Source organism: Phalacrocorax carbo, chromosome 6 (assembly GCF_963921805.1).
Source record: "Phalacrocorax carbo chromosome 6, bPhaCar2.1, whole genome shotgun sequence".
Classification (NCBI taxonomy): Eukaryota; Metazoa; Chordata; class Aves; order Suliformes; family Phalacrocoracidae; genus Phalacrocorax; species Phalacrocorax carbo.
This window is the reverse complement of record NC_087518.1, coordinates 34,705,133-34,716,204: the sequence shown is the minus strand read 5'-3', so window position 1 is coordinate 34,716,204 and position 11,072 is coordinate 34,705,133. Positions and strand designations below refer to the sequence as shown.

General features: G+C 37.9%; 1 protein-coding gene across 6 annotated transcripts in view; it reads right to left on the bottom strand.

Annotated features, from left to right (window-relative positions):
* Positions 1–11,072, bottom strand: part of DNM3 (dynamin 3) — a 180,888-nt gene that overhangs the window by 116,126 nt on the left and 53,690 nt on the right. For all 6 annotated transcript variants that reach the window (XM_064454643.1, XM_064454642.1, XM_064454640.1 and 3 more), the window contains exon 14: positions 7,587–7,700. In XM_064454643.1, coding sequence (XP_064310713.1) covers positions 7,587–7,700 — 114 coding nt within the window. The remainder of the gene's footprint in view (positions 1–7,586; positions 7,701–11,072) is intronic.

Genomic DNA, 11,072 nt, shown 5'->3' with positions numbered 1-11,072 from the left:
AATATAACTGTATAGAAATATTTCAAGAGAAAAAAAAGAAACAAAAAACCCCCAAAAATGCAAACATCTTTTTTTCAATGACTAAAAAAAATTAACAGGATCTTATGCATACTAAATCATGGGGAGAGTTCTGTAAAACCAGGATGATCTCAATGCTTAAGCCTGTAGTATAAACTAAATGATACAGTTCATATTATCATAGAATGCACAAAAACAGGAAAAGCAAATTAAAGCCAATATGAACATTTAAATAGGAGGTGTGTTTCAAAATAATGGCTTGCTTTCATCTTTAAGGAGCATAATTTTTTTTTTTAGTGCACTCAACAAAATTAAATAGCAAAGAAGAAAAAAAATATTTCAAACCTTCTATATATTCCTTTAATGTTAAAAAAAGTAAAAAAGCAAAGAAGGGTGGGGGAAAGTCACTTAACTTTACAGAAATAAATATAGATCAAATAAGCATCCAAATGTGGAAAAACCTAGTTCCTTTTAAAAAAACATGTCACTTGACATTTTTCTGCCTTGTCATTAAGTTGCATGTTATCTTCTCTGTTATCGTTACCAGTGGTATTTAACACATCTGTACTTTCAGACGACTAAAAGACGCTGTTACCCTCTCTACGCTCCTTCCCCCATTCCTGTACTATCACCGTGCGTCCACAGACATTTCTGCAGACCACCCAAGTATCATTGCTATATGGAAAATATTATCACAATAGCAAAATATTTGCATAAGAACTCCAAATTTATAAATAGAATGTTAAATTATTATAATATTTTAATCAAAATCTGTTAAGCAGATTGGAAAATAAAAAACCCTAAATCTTAGTGTGGGGTTTTTTTTTTCCAAAAAGTAAGGTTTAATCAATCTTAAGCATAACTTCATTTTTACTTGCAAAAGGCTTTTCTTCCTGAACCGTACTTTATTTAAAAAAAAAAAAACAAACAAAAACCACAACACATCCTAATTGAAATAATATTAAGGGTCAAGTTTAAACCTACAAAAAGACAGGAAATGCCACAGTTAAGAATGAAACTTTCCTGAATAATGCTACTGTACTTCAGTACTGCATTTTACTCTGCATTGCAAAACAGTATCTAAAAATAACAACCTGCCCTTTAAATAAAAAGTCCTGATCACAGTTGAAGATAATAAAATTCTCAATTTTCTAGGTATTAATATTTGAAGTCAGGTCCTTAATATAGGGTTCTGTAAATATAATATTGGTAATCATGAGGGTGGTTTTTTTTTTACTTTTTAAATATTTTTTTTTTTGTGGTGCGTTGGTTTTTTTTTGTTATGGGTATTCTAAAATATTCTCGAACCCTTTACTGACTCAATGAATCAACCAGATAGAGCACCCAAAAATGTTGAGTCCTTTTAGCAAATGAACTACAATTTCAAGGAATATCAGTTTTGAAATAAAAATCATGTGGAGATATCTATCCAGTCATTAGTAGTACCCAGTGAGTTAATTGAAAGCAAAAGAAATTTGCCTCAGTTCAAGATGTAAAGCTCTTTGCTTATTTTTTGATGAATTTTCCTTGTGTACAGTTATTAGAAAGACTGAATAATCTTTCCACTTACAACTTTTGCTCCCAGCATAACTTTCCTGATTGTTATAGAAAAACTATTAATTAAAATGTATACTTTTGTTCCTCCTATCCTTTTATACTATAGGTCGCCAATGAATTTTACTGTACAGTTCTTTGCTATTTCAAGAAGGATCCATAACACAGAAACTGAGACCTAATTTTCTCCCAGTCTGAAGAACTTTGATTTCTTTAACAACTAAATGCAGGCATTAAATTTGATGAAATCTATAAAACAAACAGTGTTTTATATTTGTTTTAAAAGTACTTCTAACTTGCCACTTTTGTTTTTCTTTAATATAGTCAAGCGGGTAGGAAGACATGCCAACTTTAAAGCATACACTTAAAAATATACTTAGAGTTACAAAAATTTAGGGAAGTGTATTATAAAGTCAAAGTAAGAATATTTAATGTCTTGGGATTGATTTTTCACATCTGATTTAGCTAGTCACGTTTTGTGCTTGATTTGGGTTTTTTTTAAGACAACTTATTCCAACTTGTTAGGTTCAAGGAAAATTTTATTCATATAATTGATAAACTTAATTTGTATACTTCAACTTGCATACTAGCTAAAATACATCTTTTTCTTTATGGCAAAATAATGATCAGAGCTAGAACACCTGAATAATTACATATTAATTTATTATTAGTCTAATTTAAAACCTCAGCCTTTTGGTAAATTCATTCCTTTTATAATCAGTTTTCAGGCTGGAACTTAAGTGTTTTGCTGCTATTCTGTATGAGATAGGTTTGAGAAGGGTTTGAAAGCACAAGTTTGTTGCTTACCTATGGAGGCACTAGCGAGCAAGAGTGATTTAAGAACACTTATAAAACAGAATCATTTAATCTGTATAGAAGAGTAATACAGCTATATTTTCCCCCTTTTAAGCTTACAATGTGCTTTATACCGTTTGAAACAAAGCCCCAGTGATGTTGCAGATGTCACTGCTAAATTTGATTACAGTCACTGTATTTTATATACAGGGAAGTTTAGCAAAGCAGCACATCTTGTGATGTGAAATGATGCTATTTGCATGCTTTTGATCTGTAGCATAGTCTATGTTTAACTGAAAAACTCACTGAAGCGCTACAAAGTTATTTTGTTTTCTTACAAAGTACAGATTGAGATAAAGCTTATTTAAATAATACGCAAAGCAAAATACTAAGAAATATCATTTTAAGTGTACAGCTTTAACATATTACCAAAATAGATATAAAATGCAACCAGTTTTCTTGCCAGCACATTCCCTTTAACTGGGTTAATGTGCATGTGGTTGCCTCCATTTATACAGAAAGGTTTTTATTTTTAACATGCAAGATCGTTGTACTTATCTGCTCCTAGAAAATATGTACTGTATAAACATATCCTTTATCTTGAACTTCAGTATTACTGTGCCTCCAAGGAGAGTAAAAACATCTGGTTAAATTACTATGTGTGACTACAATATGCAGGCAAAATCCTGTATGAATCGCATATAAAATAAACCATGGCTTCAATCCTTTTTGTTTTTCCAAATGTTCGGTGTGACCAGTCTGTTAAAATCACATCTCTGATATATGTCAGCACAATGACAACTAATGTACTGAAACACTTCTTTTCCGAATAAAATCAAATTATGTTCTTGTTCTACAGCTCCCAATGTTTTAAAGTTCAAGTTTGTTATGTGTGTTCCCCCCCTACCAAAACCCCCAAACCGGAACGGTACAAACTGTTGCACACCAGCGGTGATGGCTCCAAGGGACTGGCTGGACGGAGTTGTCATGTGTCTGCCTGTCTACACTTGCTGTGCAGAACATCCTCTCACCTGTACAGCAGGCACAGACAGGCAGTCGCATGACAACCCAGCCTGAGGGACAGCCGCCAGTGGGAAACCGCTCTGACACACCAGAGCATCTTCACCAACAGCTCCAGCCAAGAGTCACTCTGGATCTCAGACGGCCGGTCAGTAACCAAGCCGCGTACTGCAACCCACCTAGAGTCAAACCAACACTGCCTATAAAATACAATAAAACCCACTGCTGAAATTTTTACTGTGCTTCCTATAGTACTCTTTTCCTAGTTGTTCTTATTAACTCACTAACAATAAGTTTTATTTACGCGCAGCTTTGCAGCACCATTTTATGTTTCGTCCTCCTGTTGACTTCTCAGGCATACCTCAAGCAACTTGCATTATTAGATTATTGTCAGTATAAAAATCACTAACATTCCTACTAGCCACAGAAGCCGGGAGCAACTTATTGTGTGGCACATTAATTCTGTAAACACACACAATGTCAGACCTTAGAGTAACTTCTCCCCTTTCCACTCTCTCACCTCCTCACTTATTTTCATATCTCCCAAATAACACTGAATTTTACAATTGGGAATAAATTGTGAAATTATAAAACAAACTGCATCTATCACTGGATGTTAACAATACTCTACTTCCCTACTGAAACAGAATGGAAATCTTTTATTTGGAAATAAGACTAAAGGGGATTTTTCCAGTAAATGTAAAATTCACATTTTCAGAAGTTCTTATCCTAGAGCCCAGCTTGGCATCCTTTGCACACCAATAATGCCAGCAAAAGCTCTGGCTGTTTTGGAAAGAAGAATGAAATCACATTCTCTGACCATGCCCTGTAAAAATGCTACACATGGCATCCTTTTGCTTACAGTAAAGAGCTTTTAGATTTACAAGCTAGGATGGTGTTCCACATTCCCAAAGCCCATTTTATCCTAATGTAGAAGTGGCTAATTCACAACTTCATCTTTGCAGGTTGACTCTCAAGTGAACCCTAGCACAAAAGCTTACAGCTTTTTTGCTACTTAACAAAACAGTAACAACTGAGAGCTAAGATGTTCAGTTGTAATCTTTTGTGTGCGTGTAGGTATGTCTTATAATAATTTAGCTAGTATTACATGGAATACTCTATGAAAGAAATCTATATTTGTGAGGTCAGTGAATGTGGTAATATTGCACTTATTTACAACAGCCTAAAAGTGGTACACAATATTTTCCTTGCTTCCGTTTAAGCAAGTAGGAAGGCACAACATCATGGTACTGGTCACGCAGCAAAGTTACAAACACAAGCAACTGTATGCAGGATCAGAAACTAACCCAGATCAGTATTCACGTAGCTAACACTATAACTGATTTAACCACACTGTTCAAACATCAACGTGATATTTCCATAATTACAAGCCTAAAAAGCATTCTTAGGCACCAAGTTGTATCTCGTCAGGAATAAAATCCTGTTGTATGTTTGAGCAGCAACAAAACCATGTCAAAAAACCAATTGTTTCTTTTGTAATAGTGATATCATACAAGTTTTGAAGTCTTTTGCCAGAGTAACTTGCTTCAGAATGCATTCCACTGTGGATCCTTCACTTACAAAAGCTGCAGCTTACAAATAAAGAAAATAATTTACATCCTTCTAATGGCACTAGCAAGCAACCACTTGCATTCAGAGAGTGATTTTCGTCTCAGAGTAAATTCCAGACTAGAAAACAGGCTCAGCTTACACTAGAGGGGGTACACAGCCCTAGAGGTCCTAGCAAACACTGGAGCTTTGTAAAGTACACTGTCAGCTCCCTGGTACATAAGCTGCTACAACATTCCTTACTCAGGGGCAGAGGCACAGGGGGAACAAACTCAGCACTGTGGCAAGAGAACAAAGGTGAGGCCTGACTTTCTGCATCTTCCCCAGCTGCGATGGAGAGGCTCTTGCTACTGTGCAAGGACTGCAGAATTGACCAGCCTGAGTGGGAGGCACAGGGGATATGAACTCCCTGCGACCTCACAGCGTGCACAGCCGTACTGAGCCCAAGCACAGTCCAGACACATAAACATGGGTATCACTTCACACATCACTGAAGACTACATATCTTACCAGGGTGGAAATAAAACAGCATGCAGCCATTTCAATAATCATCTGAGAACAGAACGTGACAACTATCAAACCAAGCTGAAAGTAAGGAGAACATTTTAAGGAGACTAAATGTAATTACAAAAATTGGAATTCAGCCAGGAGATCAAATATTTGCTTTATATTCAGAAGCCAGTAGTTCTGTTTCTGAAACAAGTCACTCATCTTTTGACTAACCTAATGGTCAAACTGTGGCTTTGACCTCCGTCAGGAAGTATCTAAAACAGACCTTACTAATTTTCTTTTAAGTTCTACTGAGAAAGGCCCAGTTAAAAAAGAAAAAAAAATCCAACATAACTCTTTCCCAGGACAGAAAAATCAAATTATACAGCACATCTGTACTTAAGGAGGGATGTCTTCCACCAGCAAAGCATGGAATAGTACTATGCAATTATCTTCTCTTACCACTCTAAGAAATTCCTGAGTGATCTCCCATATTGGTCTGAATGAACTACTGGTATTTTCATGACTCTCAAAACACAATGTCTCTTCATTGCCAAACAGTTATGTAAAAAAATGCATATGGAAATCAGACAGTGGCCATTTCCCTCCATGCACTATTCTGAGATTCCCAGGTGAGTCTCCCTATAAGACTATCAAACCAAACTATTTTTAAAACTTAAAAAAAGAGCAAGGAACAGCCTTCAAGATTAACCTAATTTGTCCCTCAATCTTAAGGTCTATCCCAAAGTGGCTACTGACTCAGGAAAACACCACTGCTGACCAGCACAGTTGCCACCATCAGCGGTATTACTGAAGTAACCACCTATGATAAGTATCACATTCTGGATTTGAAGGACTCAGCAAAGCTCTGGCTTACGTACACGCGTTGCAGGACCTCTCCCCAGTGGTTTGGAAAATCCACTTCAGCAAAACACTAACTTAGTTTAAACAGAATATTAATTGCTTACAGAGTCCCCATCAAGCAACTCCCTGTTTTGTTGGGGTAAGCCCATGTTTTGATTATTAAAATAAAATTGAAAGATTGAAAGATGTTTTAGAGCTCATTTAAAACTCTTTCCTGTGCCTTTTCCATCCAATGAACTGGTTCACCCTAAAGATCACTCAATTTTTGCTGAAAACACCTAACTTCAAAAAAATCCTATTATTTTCTGATTTTTTTTAACGTAGCCCAGTTTTTCTGCAAAAACCAACACAAACCTTAAAAAAAAACCCAAGGGCTTTACTGTAAGCCTGATAGCGCACATAATAATCCCATTTTAACCTTCAAAATTTAACAAGATAACTGGTGGCATTTTGGATGGAATGTATCACATTACCAACATTGTTGAAAACATAATTAAACAGAACAGACAAGCTGCCTAACAACATATTTACTAAAGTGAGCAACCTGGATGTCCTGTTTATCATAGAAATGCTCTTTTTCCAGTTCTCATATTACTGACCTCAGATTTACTGACCTCAGATTTACTGATCAGCAGTGACAGTTCTTACCAAGGTGCATTTTTTTGTCAAATTTGAAAATCCATACCAACCAGCTACAGGTTGAAGGCAGTGGTGAAGGCAGCCACTGGACAAAGAAACCTTCTTTACCTTTTTAATTACTTGAAAACTTGCAAAATCTACAGCTACAGAACTCTGCAGACAGGTTTTTCATCCTCTCAGAATATGAGGCCAGAGTAGAATTGTTACCATTAAATCAATTGCTGTAGTTACTTTTAGAAGCAATTTTACCTAGACAATTTATGATCAAGTTACAGTAGATGTGTAAGACCAGTCCAAGCAGGCATAGGACAATAACTAGAACATTCCAAAAGTGGCTTTTATTTTTTTTAAAGACCAATGTGTGGAAACCACAGAAAGAGAGAAAAAAATAAAACAAAAACCCCAAAAAACCACCCCACACAACACCCTGTATTTATGTTATCAACATTCCAATGAAGCCTTATAAGGTTAGCATTCTCCTTGAATCAAAAGAGAAAGTCTAAAGAACACAGGTAAAAACCTTAAAACATTCTTTCAGTTCAAGTCAGTACAAGCTAATGTAATACTTTAAGCTGGTATCAGCAGACTGAATAAATAGTGGTTTTTTCCTCAGTAGAAAAAGGTTCTTCATTCCTTACCTCATCATCTTTATACCAGGACAAGCTTTCTGCAGTTAGAACGAACCAGTATTCCTTGGATCCGCCTTTCATGATGCCAATATTGTTGATGGTCAGCCAGCCTTTCCGGATGACCTGTGCAGAGGTGCAGTCAGGCACAAGTTTAGTTCATTACTCACTTGACATAACCCTGCTGCTGCATTCATTTTTTTAAATAAAGACTTGCTGAATAAAAAAAAGAACAGGTGCATTTTTTTAGTCTCTGGCAAATTCAACAGTTTTTTTCAGGTTCCTATCATTCAAGAAAAAACTAAAAAAGTGAATATAGTGTTTTCAGTCAAAAGGCTGGAGAAAAAGAGAAGCCTAAGTATTATCATGTTGTACTTCCAGCAAGTATGTGTGCATTAAGGATCATGTAAACTTGAAGATATTATTTGTTGTATAATAGCACATTGTAAAAGTCCATATAACTTTATATATGGCTAATCTGTTCTAGTCTAATTGTTATGGTCATTTGTAAAGTTGCATACTAGGAAGAGTACCTAGATTCTGGCAAATGGCGTGGTTTCTGGCATACACTGGGAATTTTCAGAAGGGATTGAATGAAGTGACAAAGTGGAAAGGTCTTCTACAGTTATTTTGAAATTAAGATAGGAAGTGGTAAGGAGAGATACATGAGAGATATTTTCCTCTCATAAGGTAGAAGAGGAGAAGTAAAGAGGGAAAAACCCCTAAGGCAGCAATAAAAATCAGGGGGGAAATGGGTAAAGCAGAACTTTATAAAATAGATACAAGCCCAAGATGAAGGAACAGCTGGGAATACTAAGGCCAGGAGACTACAAGACTACATCATGCAAAGAGAAAGGGGACAAAAGAAAACTTTAGAGGAATGAGACACCTCCAGAGGTAAAGAGGAGAGAATGGTCATGAGAACTGGTTTATGGATCAGAAAGAAGCTTTCAATTTTATTGGAACATCTATTGTTTTCCAACACACATACGAGAAAGCAAACGTTCCTTCCTATCATACTCTGAACAAAACAACAGAACTCCCCAATCACACAGATGCAGGGAACCTCAGCCATTCTTTCTTCCCACAGCAACACCCTTTACTTGCCTATGGAGTACTGAGATGGAAAGAGGAAGCGGTCAGAGAAGCCCTTCAGAACTCCCTCAACAAGTCTCACAAGCAAGGCTTTGTGTGATCAGACATGAGTTTCCCCTTGCTTTTAGAGAAATATATGAGACCATTCGTACCCAACAGGATGCTGGGTTGCATCAAAAAGGGCATCACCAGCAGAGAGAAAGTCGTCATTATCCCACTCTGCTCAGTGCTTGTCAGGCCACACCTGGAGTACTGTGTACAGTTCTGGTCCCTGCTACACAAAAAGGATGTGGACAGGCTGGAAGGGGTCCAGAGAAGGGCCACCAAGATGATGAAAGGACTGGGAAGCCTGCCATATGAGGATAGGCTGGGAGAACTGGGTTTGTTCAGCCTTGAGAAAAGGAGGCTCAGAGGGGATCTCATCACCATGTACCAGTACTTGAGGGGCAGCTACAAAGAAGATGGAGACTCCCTTTTTACACGGAGTCCCATGGAGAGGACAAGGGAGAATGGACACAAGTTGCTCTTGGGGAGATTCCGATTGGACACCAGAGGGAAATTTTTCACACTGAGGACAGTCACCATTGGAATAATGTCCCCAGGGAAGTGGTTGACTGACACGTTGGACACCTTCAAGAGTTGTCTGGACAGGGTGCTGGGCCATCTTGTTTAGACTCTGCTCTTCCTAGAAAGGTTGGACTTGATGATCCCTGAGGTCCCTTCCAACCTGGGATTCTGTGATTCAGTGAAGTGATGTTCCTCTCCTAGGGCTTTACAAGACTAGTAACTTCAGTATCAACAGAGCGCCAGACAAAAACATTGCTCAATTTCTATTCTTTGCCATCTATAGAAGCGAAAAGCACCTGAAAAGCTGGTAGAAGTATTGGTAATGCACATAATCCAAGAGTATCAATTTAATTTCAAATAAGATGATCATGTGTTCCAACTCACTACCAGCCAGGCCAACAACATAAGAAAAACAATGAAGATGAAAAAACAGTCCACAGGTTTTCAGCTTGTAAGAAAATCACTAAAAAAGCATTGATCTGGTTCTGAAGACTCAAGTAAGCTATGAAAGTACTGGAAATGACTCCATAGAGAGACTCAAGGGTATATCATGAGCAGACTGGATGGAATAGCCTGTACCACAAAGGTTTCTGCTGAAGTTTGTCACTATTTTTAATATTCATGTTTATCGGGGGCAGGGAGGGGAAGAATGGAGAGGGGTCATTACTGAGTACAAATAGACATGGAATGCTTGTCCAAGTGCAAGTTAAGGGAAATATACTGATATGAACTTGATTGCCCATCAAACCCTCATTTGATTTTACAATGTTTATTGAAGTAAACTTTTAACAGGAAACAAGCAACATGCATATACAGCCAGTATACTGGCCTTCAGGCAGCTGCCACAGAACAAGTTGTAGAACCAAGCTAATTTCATTTTTTTTTTTCTACACTGAACTACACAAATGCAAAAGAGAAAGTTTTAAGAAAAACCCAGGAAATTAAGGTTCCCCAATCACTTGAACTTAGCTCCACAACAAGGTGAGCTATATTTATACAGCAGACTAAACGCTTCACAACAAATGAGCAAAGGTGGTTACTCCCATGTTATAAAGAAACTGAAGTAAGAGGCTGTGAGAGAGGATGCTTGTCCTGGTTTCAGCTGGGATAGAGTTAAATTTCTTCGTAGTAGCTAATATGGGGCTATGTTTTGGAGTTTTGCTGGAAACAATGGTGATAATGTGGAGATGTTTTAGTTGTTGCTAAGTAGCTCTTACACTGGTCAAGGACTTTTTCAGCTCCCCAGGCTCTGCCGGGAGCACAAGAGGCTGGGAGGGGGCACAGCCGGGACAGCTGACCCAAACTGACCAATGGGATATTCCATACCATATGACATCATGCTCAGTATATAAAGCTGGGGAAGAAGAAGGGGGGATGTTTGGAGTAATGGAGTGTGTCTTCCCAAGTAACCGTTACGCGTGATGGAGCCCTGCTTTCCTGGAGATGGCTGAACACCTGCCGGCCCATGGGAAGTAGTGAACTAATTCTTTGTTTTGCTTTGCTTCCGCGCGCAGTTTCTGCTTTACCTATTGAACTGTCTTTATCTCAAACCATGAGTTGCCTCACTTTTATTCTTCCGATTCTCTCCCCCGTCCCACCGGGGGGAGTGAGCGAGCAGCTGCGTGGTGCTTGGTTGCTGACTGGGGCTAAACCACAACAATGCTGTGGAACCATGCTGTCTGCAGTTGAAAATGCTGTGTTGCTCCCTATAAAGCACATCTCTGCATGCAGGAAGCACAGGCAGCCAGGCCAGCACACTACTGAAAACTGGTTTGGACACACATCTTAGAGAGGGTAAAAAATTTGATGACAGATGTCACAGTGGGGATAAAGAGG